The sequence below is a fragment of the Carassius gibelio genome, chromosome B18 (genome assembly GCF_023724105.1).
Source record: "Carassius gibelio isolate Cgi1373 ecotype wild population from Czech Republic chromosome B18, carGib1.2-hapl.c, whole genome shotgun sequence".
In the NCBI taxonomy this organism is placed as follows: Eukaryota; Metazoa; Chordata; class Actinopteri; order Cypriniformes; family Cyprinidae; genus Carassius; species Carassius gibelio.
In genome coordinates, this window is record NC_068413.1 from 7,560,210 (window position 1) to 7,577,929 (window position 17,720).

At 37.6% G+C, this 17,720-nt stretch overlaps 1 protein-coding gene across 1 annotated transcript in view; it reads left to right on the top strand.

The window, feature by feature from the left end:
* LOC127977583 (early endosome antigen 1) overlaps positions 1 to 17,651 on the top strand; it is a 20,875-nt gene extending 3,224 nt beyond the window's left edge. The window contains exons 4-29 of the mRNA XM_052582527.1: positions 229 to 283; positions 447 to 518; positions 665 to 698; positions 995 to 1,099; positions 1,262 to 1,383; positions 1,506 to 1,661; positions 3,500 to 3,616; positions 4,655 to 4,993; positions 5,932 to 6,081; positions 6,339 to 6,458; positions 6,718 to 6,921; positions 7,013 to 7,213; positions 8,034 to 8,147; positions 8,270 to 8,425; positions 8,690 to 8,829; positions 9,456 to 9,786; positions 9,966 to 10,067; positions 10,765 to 10,959; positions 11,460 to 11,642; positions 11,724 to 11,909; positions 12,207 to 12,338; positions 12,492 to 12,677; positions 12,842 to 13,080; positions 13,161 to 13,281; positions 13,407 to 13,505; positions 14,713 to 17,651. Of these exons, the coding sequence (XP_052438487.1) occupies positions 229 to 283; positions 447 to 518; positions 665 to 698; positions 995 to 1,099; positions 1,262 to 1,383; positions 1,506 to 1,661; positions 3,500 to 3,616; positions 4,655 to 4,993; positions 5,932 to 6,081; positions 6,339 to 6,458; positions 6,718 to 6,921; positions 7,013 to 7,213; positions 8,034 to 8,147; positions 8,270 to 8,425; positions 8,690 to 8,829; positions 9,456 to 9,786; positions 9,966 to 10,067; positions 10,765 to 10,959; positions 11,460 to 11,642; positions 11,724 to 11,909; positions 12,207 to 12,338; positions 12,492 to 12,677; positions 12,842 to 13,080; positions 13,161 to 13,281; positions 13,407 to 13,505; positions 14,713 to 14,835 (3,982 nt within the window). The 3' untranslated portion in view covers positions 14,836 to 17,651. The remainder of the gene's footprint in view (positions 1 to 228; positions 284 to 446; positions 519 to 664; positions 699 to 994; positions 1,100 to 1,261; positions 1,384 to 1,505; positions 1,662 to 3,499; positions 3,617 to 4,654; positions 4,994 to 5,931; positions 6,082 to 6,338; positions 6,459 to 6,717; positions 6,922 to 7,012; positions 7,214 to 8,033; positions 8,148 to 8,269; positions 8,426 to 8,689; positions 8,830 to 9,455; positions 9,787 to 9,965; positions 10,068 to 10,764; positions 10,960 to 11,459; positions 11,643 to 11,723; positions 11,910 to 12,206; positions 12,339 to 12,491; positions 12,678 to 12,841; positions 13,081 to 13,160; positions 13,282 to 13,406; positions 13,506 to 14,712) is intronic.
* Positions 17,652 to 17,720: the final 69 nt, after the last annotated feature.

The window sequence follows — 17,720 nt, forward strand, 5'->3', positions numbered from 1 at the left end:
AGACGCTTTTATCCAAAGCGACTTAAAGTGCATTTAGGCTAACATTTTTTACCTAACATGTATTTCCTGGGAATCGAACCCACAACCTTGCGCTGCTAACACAATGCTCTACCACTTGAGCCACAGAAACCCTCAGATAATCTATAAGACTTAAGCAATACAGAAAGAATGAAATTGTCATATTGTTATTCATTAATATGACATATATTTTATGTTTTTCTTGTTAAGGGAGGATCTAGCCCTTCTTCGACAGGAGGTCCAAGATTTACAAGCTTCACTGAAGGTATCCTGCCTTTGACCTCCACCCTTCTTTTATCTAATCAGCCTTAGTATGCATGAAATGTGCATTACCACTCATAGCACCATTACTCAATAATGTCATTTCCACTGGACTATGTGTATTGGGTTTAAAACTGATGACGTGCAATTTTGGTGTGCGTTTTCAGGAGGAACGCTGGTTTTCTGAGGAACTGAAAAAAGAGTTAGACAAAGTACAAGGACAGCTAGCAACTAACAAAGTAAATCCTTTGAAATACTTGGTTATTCAAAAACAGAGATCAGAGATAAATGAAGAAAAGTTCACATTTTTTATGATGTCTATTGGTTGCTGAAGGAATTTTTGCTGTGTTCTCTAATTGAATTGTGGCATGTGTATTGATTTTAGGGCCCACAGAGTGATGGGACTAGTGAAAAATCAGGTTAGTTTAAAGGAATGTACTTGGTTCAATACAAGATATGCTCAATCAGTAGCTCAGTGGCATTACATTGATTGCCAAATTACCACAGGATATTGCAGTTTTTAAATGTGAATATATACTGTAACTTTTAAATTTCTTTAAAAAAATTAAGGGATATATCAAAATAGTTGACAGCAGTGCAAATGCTGTCAACAGAGTGTATCTTGTATTGAATCTTGCATATAGTTTAAATGTTTTGTTTTTAAGCAAAATCGTTCATTTTGTGATTTTTGCAGTCAGTATTTTTTTCTTCTCAGAGCTCGAGATGAGGCTTAATGAATCCGAGACCGAGAAATTCAACATCAAACAGATGAAAGACTTGTTTGAACAGAAAGCTGCTCAGCTCGCAACTGATATAGTTGGTAAGTTTTGCAGGAAAGTTCTTGCATTTTATATGTATGCGATCTTTAGAGTAAACGTTTGTTTCTATACTTAACATTATAAAAAAAAAAAAGATTTTATTAAAACCAGTTAAAAAAAAAAAAAAAAAGTAGCTTTAAATGAGCATGTTTTTCAAATCCCAGACATCAAATCTCGTTATGATGAGGAGAAAAGCATGAGAGAAGCGCTGGAGCAAAGGCTGGCCAGTCTAAACCAAGATCTGCAGAAAGAGAAACAGGAGAAGGAGAAACTGGCGGCAGAGCTGGTAATGTCCCATTTATTGTCTCATGATAATCAGTGGGTTTGCATGCATCCTCTCATCTGCTGCTGCCCATACCTCATCAATCTCTCCCGGCTTAATCCTGTCTGTCACTGACTCTGCTCCAGCTCCAGAGGCCTGGCGTGGAAGACGTGGAGGTGTTGAAGAAAGAGCTGGTGCAGGTGCAGACGCTCATGGACAACATGACCCGTGAGAGGGAGGAGGAGTCCGAGCGCCTCAAGAGCCAATACGAGCAACTGCAGGCCAACTTCACTACCTCAGAGGTATACCTCAAATCTGCTGGGACCTGTTCTGCACTGTATAACCAACATAAGGACAGGGTTACCATGATGCTTTGCTTCATAAACAGTCGATCTCTTCTGTTTATTCGGAAAATGTAAGTATTGATAGAAGCCGACAAATATGGAGACTCATGCCAGAATCAATAGCTCGTGGAGGCAGAGATACTGAAAGGTCATTTTGAGGCAGCGACAAGCAGCTGACCTTTGAATGGGTGCAATAGTGATGTCACTTTGCCCAACCGAGATTATGAACGACTACAAATGGCTGGTTTGGTGATTTACTCAAAAAAAAAAATGATGTCATTAAAACTCGCAAGCTATTTCGTAGTGTAAGTTCCAATCATAATGTCGTATCCGAACACGTTTGCTAAACATCTAAAGGTCACACTTACTGTCCTCTCGCACAGATTCCTGAGGTTAACCATTAACTCCCTGGCAGGTCTCCCACCTCTGAGAGTTTCCTGTAAACATGCCTGTAATCGCCCACACTTCTGACCTTAAAATTGCTTTTCATTTTATAATGTCTCACAAATGCAGAATAGTTCTGGTTCATAGATCATTACAAACAGGTCACTTGAGTGGACTTTTTTCAGATATTTTGATTTGACTTTAGTGGGTTTACCTAATACAAAGGCTGCCATCTAGTGACGGTAGATGAAAATGTTTAGGTTGCTGTCATCATTCTTTACAAAATGCCTCCATAGATCCATTAGATTACAGTGTGTCTGTTTATAGTGTGTCTAGTTAAGCAATAATATGCAGCCCTATAAACTGACACAAAGTGTGTTAACTACTTTATTCTGAACTAGATATTTTCTTTCAATACCTTTTAGCTTTAAATAAAATACCTACACTACTTTTCAGAAATCTCCTTTACTCACCAAGGATGCATTCATTTGATCAAAAATACAGTAAAACATTAATATTGTGAAATATTATTGCAATAAAAAAATTAAAACAAAATATTTTTAAATGCATTTTAAACTGTATTTTTTTATGTGATGGTAAAACTGAATTTTTAATATTTTTTTATATTGACTATTTTTATCATTAGAAGCATACCTAAAAGTGCCTTCTAGGTAGGCAGCTTAGCAGTGTTTGAAACACAGCCAGTGTTTTGCCCTAAAGTACTTGTCATTACCTGTATACCCAGTGTATTAGCACCTCTGTCTCTGTATTGTGTGTCCTGTCTCACCTCACTGTGTCCTTCTCCCTCGTTCACCCTTCATTTAACTCTGCGCCTGCTTTGCTTGCTCTTGGAGATTCGTAAACTGGAGGTAAAAATTTCTCCTCTTGAATGCCTCAGTGTTGTTTTTCATGATTCTGCCTGAATTCCCTTTTTATCTTTAGAAATGTATTAGATGTTGTGCAACATTTAAGTAGTCTTTCCTAATGTCTGTGTTTTATGTTCTTCATGTCATCAGCTTAAGAATTTTTTTTACCACCATTATGTAATATTCCTTCCGTTTTCATCCATTGAAAAATGTAGTATGCGATGAAATGATTCTTTTTTTGCTCTCTTATTTTGCCATGTGCAAAAATATCATACTTTGGTCAGAGTAGATGATATATTAAAATCAATGTGGACATAAATAACACGGTGAAGGCTGAAAGTATAGTCACAGTTCTAGGTCATTTCCAGACCAACAAAGTCTCTGTGCCAACAAAACAGCAGAACATTTTCACAGAATTTAAAAGACCATCCAGGGCTCTACAATATGAACATTTCAGTAGCATTTTTGAGTCCAATTTACAGTAAAATGAACAACAATACTAGGCCTTGCCTTGCCTCGATCACACATTACCATGCTTTTTTGTAGACAACAATTGCTCAGTTGAAGGCAGAACTGGAGAAGGGTCCTCAGGAGGCAGCGGTCTACACCCAACAAATCCACCAATTACAGAGCAGCCTCAACAACTACCAGCAGCAGACCCAGGTAACACTCGCATACAAACAGACGGAGATATGTTGTGTCTAGAGTTACTGGACCACCCTAAGCAACAAGGCATGTGCTGTATGCTCGCAGCAAATCCAGCTGTATATTTTAATGGCCTACTTTACAGCTCCACAGAACACACGCCAGTGCCAGCTATGTTAAGACCCACTTCCAAATATAAGTTTACTGTACCACCGTTTACAAGCGTCACCAGCTGGCTTTCAGGAAATGGCCCAACACATTTCATTGGAGGCTTCTCGGGCTGCTTGGCCCCGTGTGTCCAGTCCAAAGTCACCCCACTGACCTGTCAGCACACCGTGTGTTTTGATTGGCCATTAAAGAGTGTTGACAGACACATCACAGATGCGGTGTAATTAAAGCAGCAGGGAGTGATTCGTCTCGTGCCTGTTGTAGCGGTCAGAGCGATATACAGCCACAGGTAATGACCCACAACTCTCTAGTCCATTGTTTAAGTTGTCAGGACTGGATTAGGAGATCAGACTCCAAAGGCGGGCTGGCTTCTGAAAAATGTGGAGCATGTTACTGATGGGAAGTGAAACGGGAGCGATTAAGGGGTCGTTAATAGAACCATCCCTGTGAAGTGTCCATTGGGATAAATATAAACTGTAATTTTAAGCTCAAAAGGAAGATGCATGCAAGGACAGAAATAAGAAAGAGGGCAAACTAAAATTTGAAAATGATCGTGTCTCAACTTGCTTACTCTTTAGTTCATTGTTAATTCCTATTGCTTCATAATACAACTTTTTTTGTTAATTTATACATAAAATGTTATATAACTTTTCCTTTTTAATAACTGTCACAGTCAATTGCCCTGCCCTCATAAGAGAGATACCTAAGCTATCCCAGAATTCACAGATATTTGTCAGCATGCCACAACACTGTTATTTGGCATCTTATTGATTATTGGTGCTCTGTACAGTGTGCATAGGCTGGTCTGAAGAATGCATTATAATTAATTGTTTTAAGACAGTAAGTTTTGTATGAGTGAGTTGGTTTAATTATTCTGCCACTCCTCAGCTTTTGTCAGAGAAGTTATCTCGTAAGGGGAAGGAGAGTGAGGAACTCGAGGAGCGTCTGGGTCAGGAGCAGGGCTCTAAGAAGAGTCTTCAGTCTAGTCTGCACCAGAAAGACCTGGAGCTCCAGGAGAGCCAAGCCCGGGTGTCATCGGGAGAGGCAGCTCTGAGTCGGGCCCAGGCTGAATTGACTGAACGTGGGGAGGAGGCTGCAAGACTAAGACGGGAACTCAGCGAACTGGAGAAGAACCACCAGGAGCTGAAGGCAGAGAGGAAGCAACTTCAACAGCAGAGAGAAGAGAAAGAAAACCAGGGCCTGCAGCAGCAAAGTGAGATCAGCCAAGTTAGTAAATAACTGGACAATACTATAACAACCAACCATCAAGTTAGAATCAGAATTAATTTCATCCATCTTTAAGTTCAGAATCAAAATCATCCACCATTTAGTTCAGAATCTAATTCATCAGGTTAGAATCAGAGTCAAATCCGACCATCCTTTAGTTCACAATCAGTTCCAGCCATCTGTTAGTTCAGAATGAAATTAATCAGGTGAGAATCAGAATCAAATTCATCAGGTTAGAATCAGAATACAATCTGACCATCCTTTACTTTTTAATCAGTCTCATCAAGTTAGAATCAGAATCAAATCTGACCATTCTTTAGTTCAGAATCAAATTCATCAGGATAGAATCAGAATAAAATCTGACCATCCTTTAGTTCAGAATCAAATTAAGCAGGTTAGAATCAGAATCAAATTCATCAGGTTCGAATCGGAATCGAATCAGACCATTCTTTACTTCAGAATCAAATTCATCAGGTTAGAATCAGAATCAAATTCATCAGGTTAGAATCAGAATCAAATCTGACCATCCTTTACTTTGTAATCAATCTCATCAAGATAAAATAAGAATCAAATCTGACAATCACTTAGTTCGGAATCAAATTAATCAGGTTAGAAACAGAATCAAATCTGTTCGGAATCAAATTCATCAAGTTAGAATAAAATCGTTTGGTCTTTTAGTGCAGAATCAAATCCATCCACCCTTTTGTTCAAAATAAAATTCATCCAATTGGAATCAAAATCAAATCCAAACATCCAGAATTGATCTGTTTATAGTCAATCAAACCCATCCATCCAATCATCCATTTGCAATAGTAATTAAATTAATCCAGAATCAAAATTTTCTGAATCATATCCACCCATCCTGAATCAAACTCATTTATCCATGACACATTTGTACTTGTACTGTAATCAGGCTCTCATACTCTCATCCTCTCTAGCTGCACGCAAAGCTGCTGGAAACCGAGCGTCAGTTGGGGGAGCTGCAGGGCCGGCTGAAAGAGCAGAGACAGCTGTCAGGAGACAAACTCAAAGATCGGGAGCAGCAGGTGGCAGACCTGCAGCTTAAACTCTCCCGCTTGGAGGAACAGGTAAAGACAAAAAAATAAGAAATTCAGCTGATTAGTAAAATTTTTTTACAGTACTGCACATTCAAACTGGCAGACTCAGACTATGTGAAAGCAGTGAAGAACACAGAGTAATTACTTCAGTAGTCAGCGTGTTTATTGATAATGTGTTTACATGCAAAACCCAGACTAAATAATTATTACCATGATGGGCTTGAGTGTTTGTTTTCACTCTCAACCTCTGCACTTGTCTGTGCATCTGTGTGATTATGTGTGTGTAGTTAAAGGAGAGCTCTACCAAGTCTACTGATCTGCAACATCAGCTGGACAAATCCAAACAGCAGCACCAAGAACTACAAACACTTCAACAGAGCACTAATGGCAAACTTAGAGAAGCACAGGTAACCATAACTGTCACATCTCCTCAGTGGATGTTTCTATAAAAAGCAATATTTGCTCTTACCATGCAGAAAAACTTATTGCAAAAATATGATAACGATTTAAAGTAACTGTTTTCTATTTTATTTATTCCTGTAATGGCAAAGCTGTATTTTCAGCAGCCATTAGAATGGACTTCAGAAGTCATTCCAATATACCATTGTGCTGCTTAATATTTTTTGTGGAAAGTGTGACACATGCATGTTCCTTTGATCTATGCAGAATGACCTGGAGCAGGTGTTGCGTCAGATCGGCGACAAGGACCAGAAGATCCAGAATCTTGAAGCTCTGCTGCAGAAGAGCAAGGACAGTGTGAGCCAGCTGGAGGCAGAGAGAGAGGATCTGTGTGCTAAGATCCAGGCCGGCGAAGGAGAGACAGCTGTGCTGAACCAACTAAAAGAGAAAAACCACTCACTACAGGAACAGGTACTGGACACTGCACTAGTGTGACTACACAGTCCTACACTTTGAACAGGGCAGATGCTCATTCCAATTTTCCACCCATGTGTAAATTCAGATAACGCAGCTTACCGACAAGCTCAAGAACCAGTCTGAAAGCCACAAACAGGCTCAGGACAACCTTCACGAGCAGGTGCAGGAGCAGAAGACCCACCTACGCTCAGCACAAGACCGCTGCCAGAGCCTAGAGACCACCATCTCTGAGTTCACCACACAGCTCACAGAGAGCAAAGAGAAGATTGCCCAGCTAGACACACAGGTACTTGTGCTGTGATTGTTCAGAATTATTTCAAATAATAATTCATGCAATCATGAAAACTGTTTCTTTCTGACTAGAGAATAGTTTTCATTTTGTAAGAAAGTTGAAATTAAATTATCTTAATAATAGATGATAAACCTAATATATATAATAGTAATATTATAACTAATAATTTAATAAATTATACATTAAAAAATTAAAAAATTATTACATTTATACATTTAATAACGACAATGACAAAAGCACAGAGCGAAATGACTAAAACTTTTAACAAAAATAAAATGGAAATTGAAAATATAGAATTAAGACTTTTCCAAATATGAATAAATAATATAGTATATTAGAGCTGTCATATTGATAAATCACATCCAAAATAAAAGTCATGCAAATATTTACATGTGCAGATCTACTCATTTTTATATATGATTTATAACATACAAAAAATATAAATGTATATTACAGATACATATATGTATGTAAATATATGTATATATACATTCATGGGTGTGTATTTATATCTACATATAAACACACAGCACACACACCTATATTATGTAAACACAAGCTTTTTCTTTTGGATGTGATTAATCAATTTTACAGCACTATAGGATATACACGACAATAAAAATATTGCCCGCCCAATCTCATTCTAAACCAGTTAGAAAACTGACATTATAGTGCTTTAAAATTTTATTTATTCCAGCCAAATAATTATAGATGAGTTAAAATATTATTACATTTTATTCATATTTAATTAGTCACCAAATTAAGTATTTAAAAAACACCAGTTAAGTTTATATATAACTTTTTTGTATTTTAGCTAAAAGCCAAGACTGAGATGCTGTTGTCTGCTGAAGCGGCAAAAATTGCCCAGAGAGCCGACTTGGAGAACCACCTAGAGACTGCCCAGAATGCACTGCAAGATAAACAGCAAGTATGTTTCATTGCATTGACACGATTTGAACCTAGTGTATTTTATATCAGTCCAATACAAGAAATGTAATTTTGTCCACAGATGTAGTTTTATTTTATTTTGTTGTGTGTGTGTGTTTGCAGGAGTTGAGTAAAGTGCAGGCTCAGCTGGAGGAGCAGGGCCGCAGGCTGCAGGAGAAGCAGGAGCAGTGCTCTCAGCTGGAGAGCAGTCTGAAGGACAGCAGAGACAAACTGCTGACTACAGAGCAGAGGATAGAGACACTGGAGACCCAGAGCAAGGTCAGTTTGCTCACTGCAACACATTTCTGCTTCGTCATCCTGTCTCTTTTTTGAAATGTTACAGGCCTGTTGTGATAGTTACAGATATCAAATGACTACATCGATAAGAAAGGGGTCTTGAATTATTTTATAACTATTTACACAGAAATAATTGCACTGTTTATTTGATTGAGAAATACTTGAACATTGTGTACATTTCATCCTTCCATATGCATTATACTATGCATTGAAATTTCTGTAATCTGATGTTTTTGCCTTGTATAGAAAGTAGAGGTAGAGTTAACTGAACTCCGCTCTGGAAGGGAACAGGCTCAGAAGGAGCAGCAGATGCTGACGAAGCAGATCAGTGAGCTGGAGATGAAGACAAAGGAGCTGAACCGTCTTTTAGACTCCGAGAAACAAGGGTGGGGAACTCAAATGGGAAAATGTACAATGTTGAAGGCAGAAATATTTGAATGAGCCGTTTTCTTTCCAGTCCTGGCTTATTTCCTTGATCTGTTTTTAAGTAAAATAGATCTTAGTTTATTCATTCCTCTTAAGAAAAATATTGTAGATATTTTATGTGTACATGCTTAATTTTAGGAGTATACTAATGTAACAGTTTAATGTCAGTATTTTTATTTTTTTTATAAATGGATAATTTTTATTCAGGATGTATTAAATTGATCAATTGATAAATTGTTTTTCAAGCAGCTGTTTTCAACACTGATAATAACAGTAAATGTTTCTTGATCACCAAATTGATTTCTGAAGAACCATGTGACACTGAAGACTTGAATAAAATGTAGCTTGTTTTCAAATATTACAGTTGTAAAATATTTAAAAATAAATGAACATGAAAAACCATGATTTAAAATTGTAGTAACCTTTCACAAAATAATTTTTACTGTCTATTTACTCACTATTTTTAGCCTTGGTGAGCTTGGCGACTTTCAGAAACATTAAAAATGTAACCAACCCCACTCTTCGAAACTAATGAGTATAGATCCATGGCATGACTTGTCGATCTTCCCTTTCCTTTCTGTTTCAGAGCTGCCACCCAGCAAGAGGAGTTGAAGAAGAAAACATCAGCCCTCTCAGAAACAAAACAACAGCTGGAGAAGGCAGAGCAGGAGCGTGTGACCCTGAAGGCCAGCCTGGATAAACTGTCTCAGGAGGGTCAGAAGCGGCAAGCAGAGCTGGACAAGAAAGCTCAGGGTCTGAGTGCAGATCTTAAGAAAGCTCTGGAGGAGAAAGATGCTCTGACTAAAGAAATGGCAACCGTGAAAGAGGCTCTGAGCAAAGCTTCTACAGCTCTCAAAGAAAGCCAGACTCAATTGGAGTCAGAGAAGAAGAGCAGCAAGGCCAGATTGCAGGAGAAGGTGAGAAGTTTGGCCCCAAAAAATATTTGGATACTTGTGTATGTACAAAAAAAATCATAGTACAACATAAAAATGTTCAATTCATTTGCTATTTATTTAAAAGTAGAACAATACAAACACACTTTTTCATGCAAACCTTTTCACAGAAATTTAAATATCAAGCTTTCTCCAATTTGTAGGAGAAGTTTTATCAGAAAGCCCAGCAAGAGCTTCAGAAAAACACAGAGAGCACTTCTAAAGAGCTCAGCCGTGTCAAAGGTCAGCTGGAAAAATCAGTAGAGGTAAGCGTGTGCATTTATATTAAAAAAAGCATTGATTATGACTAGGGTTGGGTATTGTTGGAATTTTATCGATCCCGATTCTGCATATCGATTCTGATTCTTACCGATTCCTATATCGATTCCAATAAGAAAAAAAAATCCAATAAAAAAATAAGTCAAACCTTTCAATGTCAAATATAAAGACAAGTAAACAGTCAGTAATAAAATAGGAACAAACAAATCAATTAGCAATAGCATCAATAAATACAACTGAACCAAAATTAACTAATTTAAAGTTTAAAAACACTGCATAGTTTTCTTTAAATATATTCAATCCAGATCAGTGAATGATTTCCTTTTGTTATTTGATTAACATTTAACGTTAATGCCAGGCAACGCATTTATTAGAATGCATGCAGATCTAAAAATACTGCATTTTCTTTTTCATCTGTTTAAATTCACTTAAGAAAAAATGGCTGTGTATGATGAAATACTGACATTAATCACATAGAAAATGTGAATGCAGGAATCCTTAAGCAAAATCTAAATGCATGCATCTTATCGTATTGGAACAGGTTCTAAAATTGAACTGGTTTTCCATGCCCAAACCTGTGTAGCCGCTTAAGCAGATGTATAACCAATGTAAACCTATTTTGACCTTTATGTAACCTCATGTTACGGGAATCTTGATATTTTGCTATTATGTTGAATCTTTTAGGCAGAAAAGGGGCTTCAATCTCAGCTGACTGCACTGAACACTCAACTGAAACAGTCTCAAGATACACTGAAAGAGAAAGAAAATAGTGTACAGCAGTTACAGGCAGAGCTGAAGACCACACAGGGGTCCTTAAGCCAGGAAGTGAAGAAATTTAAGGTGCAAGTGTCCGAGCTGCAGACTTCCCTCACTAAAAAGGCATGTCGAGTTTCCTTACACACGTATGTGTCATAAAATGCATTTAAATCTATTTATAGCATAACCAAAATTACTGATTTATTTTCTGTTCTTAAAGGGATAGTCCACCCAAAAATGAGCGTTCTATCATTATTTACTCTCCCTCGTGTTGTTTCAAACCTGTATGATTTTCTTTGTTCTGTAACACATCACAGAAGCTATTTTAAAGAATGTTGGTAACCAGATGGTTTTGATTTCCATTGTATTTTATACTGTAGAACATAAAATAATATATTTTGAAGAATATTTGATAACAAAACTGTTTTGGTTCCCACTTTTTTTTTTTTTTTTTTGTCCATACGTTGAAAGTCAGTGTGAACCAACATTCTTCAAAATATCTTCTTTTGTGTTCTACAGAAGAAAGTCATACAAATTTGGAAGGAGGATAAGGATGAGTCCCTGCCAAGTTTTTGGACATTATGACTGAATTTGATGTGTAAGTCAATTGAATTGTGTTTCAGACTGAAGAGGAGGCAAAGCTGAAGGAGCAGGTGACAACATTGTCTAAAGATCTCAACTCTGAGAAGAATCGCTGTGCAGAGCTGCAGAAGACCAGTGACAGCACCAAAGAAAGTCTCGCCACGCTTCAGTCTGATTACTACGGCAAAGAGTCTGAGCTCTCTGCTGTACGCCAGGACCTCAAGGTCTGTTTCATAAAGTACCAGCACATCTTAATAAATGAGTCCATGCAGTATTTGATTATTGTCTTATTATTTGTCATTTAGGTGTGTGAGGAGAAGCTGGTTCTAGCTCAGGAAGAGCTGGTGGCCAACAGAAACCAGCTTAGTTCTCACGAAACCCAGATCCAGGAGCTAAAGACGGCCCGCATGAAGCTGGAGAAAGACCTCAGTAAGAAAGACGAGAAGATCAAACAGCAGGTGGAGGCTCTACAGAAGCTCCAGAAACAACAGGTGACAAAATATGCTGCAAATTTTTGACATATATCGCCGTTGTGCCCTCAAGCAAGTCTTTGAACCACAGATTTTCCTGTGGTGGGAAGGTTACGGAAGCAAATGCCACCAAGCTCGATTGGGTGCCGATAAATAAAGAGTCTGTTCCAGACACAGTGAGACTACAATACAACCTTCTGTTGTGACCAGGAATTGCTATAACTTTAATTTGCTTACCAACACAGACACGGAGAATGTTATTTCAGAATATTTATGGAAATAACGAGTTGTTCAGCTGACTGTGTCTTTTGTTTTCAGGAACAAATTGAGGAGCAGCTGAAGAAGGAGAAGGCTCAATGCGAGGAGCTCAAAGAGAGCCAGAGCGCTCTGGAAAAAGACAAAAACAAACTGTCCGCTGATCTTAAAGCTCTGGCCGAGAAAAATGAGAAGGTCAGACTGATCACCTCTGACCCCAAATGACTTTTGTGAATCATAGCAGCCTTAACCCTCCGGTGCTCTTTGGTCACTTTTGAGAGAATTTTTGTGTTTGTAAAAAAGTGAAACTCTTAAACATCAAGAGAATTGTCTCTGTGTCTCTTGCAGGAGCTGAAGGAGCTCCAGGCAGCAAAGCAACTGTTGATCCAACAGAAGGTGGAGCTGCAGGGGAAGGTGGAGGCAGCTCAAGCATCTGTGGAGCAGGAACAGAGAGAGCATCAGAAGACCAAAGACTCCATCAAACAAAAACAGCAGCAGCTCAAAGCTGAGACGGACAAACTACAACAGCAACTGGTACTTATAATACCAACTTCATTGATTTGATTATTAATGAATACTGTAATATTATTATTATTATTATTAATCATTAGCAAGTGACCTGTATTGCTGACTTATATACTGTAGCAAAAATGCTTTCTAAATTTTCCACAGAAAAGCGATATTATCTTCTTTCTCAGGCATCAGAAGTGAAGGCTAAAGAGGAGGTGGAGAAGCAGAGGGAAGAGGCGGAGGTGAAGATGTCTGTGCAGGTGGCTGCACTGAACGAGAACGTGGCGACGCTGAAGCGAGAGTGGCAGAGCAGCCAGAGACGGGTGGGTGAGCTGGAGAAACAGACGGATGAGCTGAGAGGAGAGATCGCTGTGTTGGAGGCCACCGTCCAGAACAACCAGGATGAGAGGCGTGCACTGCTGGAGAGGTTTGACTGCGCTAGATACTTTTCCAGCATAAATACACAGAGAAAAATCGATGATCGCTTTCAATTCGATCCTTTTCCAGGTGTGTCCAGGGTGAGGGTGAGATCGAGAAGCTTCAGGCGAAGTTGGTGGAGATGCGCAGGAAGTTGGATGACACTACAGCCGCCATGCAGGAGCTTGGCCGGGAGAACCAGTCCTTACAGGTCAGATTGACGCCAACCCTAGACTGAAATTACTGGCCTTGCAATCCAGTTTCGGTGTTGTTTTGCATCTCTAGCTAAGGAAACTTCAGTTTTTAGTCAAATGTTGCTTCTTTTTCCTGTTCTAGATAAAACAGTCGCAGTCTCTCACGCGAAAGTGGGCGGAAGATCACGAGGTGCAGAACTGTATGGCTTGTGGGAAAGGCTTCTCTGTCACTGTCAGAAAGGTCTGCATCACGCATACACACACGCTCACATTTTTATTTGATAAAGCAGCCGCTCTAATGGATCAAAGTATGAGATCAATACAGTGTTAATGATCAACCTATTGATCCTCACTCCTGTGTTCAAAGGACTGTGATCACATGACACGGCGCATCAAAGCACGTTCCACAACAAAAGCGTCTGTTTGATGTTCTATGGAAGTCATTGGCAATGAATCATTCTTACATCCACATCAGACTCTGTCATATTTATATTAGCCAAAAAATCAGTGTAGCATTGTAAAAGTTTTATTTTTATTTATTTTTTCTTTTGATTTATCTGATACTAGTTCTTAAAACATCTGTATTTTAGTCTACGCCTTTTTACAATGAATGGATATAATTATTATTTTTATTATTTATTCACATAAATGGCTGACCTGCAGGATGGAAGGAAGACTACAAATAATACTTCATGATAATAATAATAATTATTATTATTATTTATTATTAATTAAACAAAAACAGCCAAAATAATGATTATTATTTTATTATTAATAATTATTATTTAAATAAGTGCCTAACCTGCATTTGTTATTGTTGATGTTATTGTTTAATAAATATACCAAAATTATTATTTATATATTATATTGTTGTTATTATTATTACAATAATGCTTCATGATGATAATAATAATAATGTAATAATTATACAATAATAATAATTGTATTATTATTATAATTGTAAATATTTTTATTATCATCAATATATCTTTTAAATAAACGCTTAACCTGCAAGGCAGGTGATTAGCTACAAGAATAATAATATATATACAGTATATAAGTTTATATAAGTTTTTTATTTTTTCATTATTTGTAGCATGCTGCCCATCCTGCATAGTCATTTATGAGACATTTCTAGCTACATTATATCAATTTTATTCACATTTTGACATCTACTTAAGAATACATGAATGGAAACACTTAAGATGTATAAATAAAGTTTCAAAAATGTACATCAAATGTTTCACCATATTTTGAGCCAGAAATATCGAAATAACCAGAATTTCTCCAGATGAACCAAATTGAAGTGTGAATCAAATTTCCAGAATCGAAGCCCTAAAAAAAACCCAGCATCTAACTTTGTCATGTCCATTCCATTTTTGATCACTGTCGCATTAGCCTACCCACCTGACCTGAATCATGACCCTTGTGTCTCTCTTTTCCCCCAGCACCACTGTCGACACTGTGGCAACATCTTCTGTGCAGAGTGCTCTGCCCGCAATGCCATGACACCCTCCTCCAAGAAGCCTGTCCGAGTGTGTGACAGTTGCTATGAGGAGCTCCAGGGCTGATCTCCCTCCCTGTTAACCCCGTCCCCTGCAGCCCTCTGCATCCCGCTCACCCTGACCTCTCCCCAGGGAACATGAGCAACCAGGAGAGGCCAGACGAGGACGGACGCAGAAGCTGCAGGAACCACTGAGGAACAGCATGTCATGGTGGTCACTCGATGCTGCCAATCAGATAGAGGGAACACTAAATTAACCCTGCCAGAGTGGCTGTCCTCATCTGTCCAGTGCCTTTGCCACTTATTGGGCCATTTTCAGACCCAGAGGAATCAAAAGGGAGGAACCGCTTAAGCAGATGTATAATTTGTAATATAAAAACCCGTTCCTTACAGAAGTTTTGTGTTAAAATACCGCAGCTTTGGCACTCAGGACGGAGTTTTACATTGATATCGTCTTTTAAAAGATTTAAGTGTAAGAGGCCTGGGTCGGAGCGAATCGGAGTAGAACCAAAGCTGTTCGCAGGGTCCTTATTTGATATATCATATTTGTAAGTAAATGTACAGGCAAAAGAGGCACATGTGAATAATTCGGATATAACTGTCACTCTATTAGACTCTATCATTGTTCATTCAGTGTGGGCATGTTAGCAAGGTATGTGGGTGTTACGTACATGCTTGCTTGGCTGCTCTTATGTCTGTTGAAATGAAATACTTGATGTTTGTTTTGCATTCATAATCTCACCAGAAGTTGTTGGTGATTCTTTTAAAGATTTACGCACACAAATGTCTTTTTTTTTTGTTTTCTTTTATCAATTTGTATGTTGGATGTACGTGCCCTGCTTTTAAGCAGTAACTGTGCATTGGCTGTGATTGTTTGTGTGATATTATATTTAAAATGAATGACAGACCGCTGATTGTGTTTAAAATATCAGCTGCTATGTTTCTCTTCAACTTGAGCGGATTCTCTCATTCATGGCATCTACGCAATTGAGCAAATGCAACGGCACAAGCTTTAAGGCTAAAATGGGTAGTTCACCTAAAAAATAGTCCAACATTTTTACCAACATTTTTTTTTATTTTTATATAATTTGTCATCTTCTTTTTATTTGTTAAGCAGAACACAAAAGAAGATATTATGAAGAAAGTTGTCCTTACAGTGGAAGTCAATGGGAACCAAAACTATTTACCAGCATTCTTCAAAGCATTTTATTGTCCTGTTTGTGTGTTTAGTAACCAACATTCTGTTTTGTAGATTCTAAAAGAAGATATTTTGAAGAATGTTGGGAACCAAACAGTATTTTGGTGCATACAATGAAAGTCAGTGGGAAGTCAAAGGGAACCGAAAGCTCTTTATGTAACGACATATCAGGACATCTTATGTCTTGTTACTGTTTTAGTTACCAACATACTTAAAAATATCTTATCTTGTTTTCCTTGTTTATTTTTTTTATTTAACAGAACACAAAATAGATTTTGAAGAATGTTGATAAACCCACAAAAAAACGTCAAAATGGTTGAATTCAAATGGAACCCAAACTCTTTATTTACCAACTTAATATTTTATATGCCTTGTTTTCTTTTTGTGTTTTGTGGATTACAAAAGAAAATATTTTGAAAAATGTTGAAGACCAAAACGTTTCAGTTCCCATTGACTTCCATTTTATTTTTGTCCAAATGGTGAATGTCAGTGGGGCCTAAAAGAGATAGTTTTGGACCCCATTGACTTCCATTGTATAGACAAAAAATGTTTTTTTATATCTGCCCATCATAGAGGTTTGAAATCACATGAGGGTGAGTAAATGACAGAATTAAATTTCTTTGGTGAGCTATTCCTTTATTAGAAGCTAGCATCATTGTAAGCGCTTGATATAAAACTAAATGTGAGCGAGTGCACTGCAACTAACTGCTGTAAAGTATGCTTCACTGTATGTGGTTTATGCAATAGCCATGATGTTTTCACTCCGCTTAATAGATTGTATGCGGCTTGCAGCGTCGATGGCACTGTTTGCTGTCAGTGTGATTCTGAGGTATTGATTACTTTCTGTTTGTGTCACTAGATGGATTCAGGAACGTATGTATCCCAGGATGAATCAAAAGTGTCTCAGGATGTTTTGCGCTCATCACCAGCTCAGTCATGTGACATGATTTCAGAAAATTATATAGTATATGAATAACAGCCCTTTAACTTGATTTTGGATGAAATGTGCGCTGCAGTCAACAACAGTTTGATAGAAGCTACTCAGTGCCATAAACTGGTCAAAACCCTCCATCTGACATCACTTCCTGTTTTCTCTAACCATTAACAATGCTGTAATTATTAGCAAAGTGTATGAAGAAAAACAGGTTGTGCAGCTTGCAAATAAAGCAAAACTTTTGACCACATATGCAAAGTGCATCACTTGCAGGTTTTTGGAGCAGCACTACTCACTAACAACAGTATCTGTTATTTGGTTATCATGCATTATTATTATAGATTGATTCATATTCTGCAGGGTGTTCACACGCATGTTGTGGTAATGTGTTTGTTTCGCCTTATATCAAGGTTTGTTTCTGTCGCATTTGTCCATTTTCGAATGCAAGACACATCTTAACAGGCAAAACCCATCAGATACATGTTCTTTTGTTTAGCAGGTTCCTACATATTTGTGATTGTGATTTGTGATGAAAAAATCTATCAGAATATACTAAATGAGGTTAAAAAATAAAAAGTGTAAAATATCACATACTGAAGGTGATTTCAGGTTAATTGGTTTTGTTTGCCTGAATGTCCAGATTCAAATGAGGGACAGATTAACTTCTTCACCACCCAAGATTTTTTTGTTGAGAACGGTATTATGTTTTCTAATTGTTCATCATGTTTAAAAATAAATTTAATAAATATTTTCTTTCAGTGTCCCGCAGTGTTATTCAGTTTATATATATATATAACATTATCTATCAATTATATTTCAT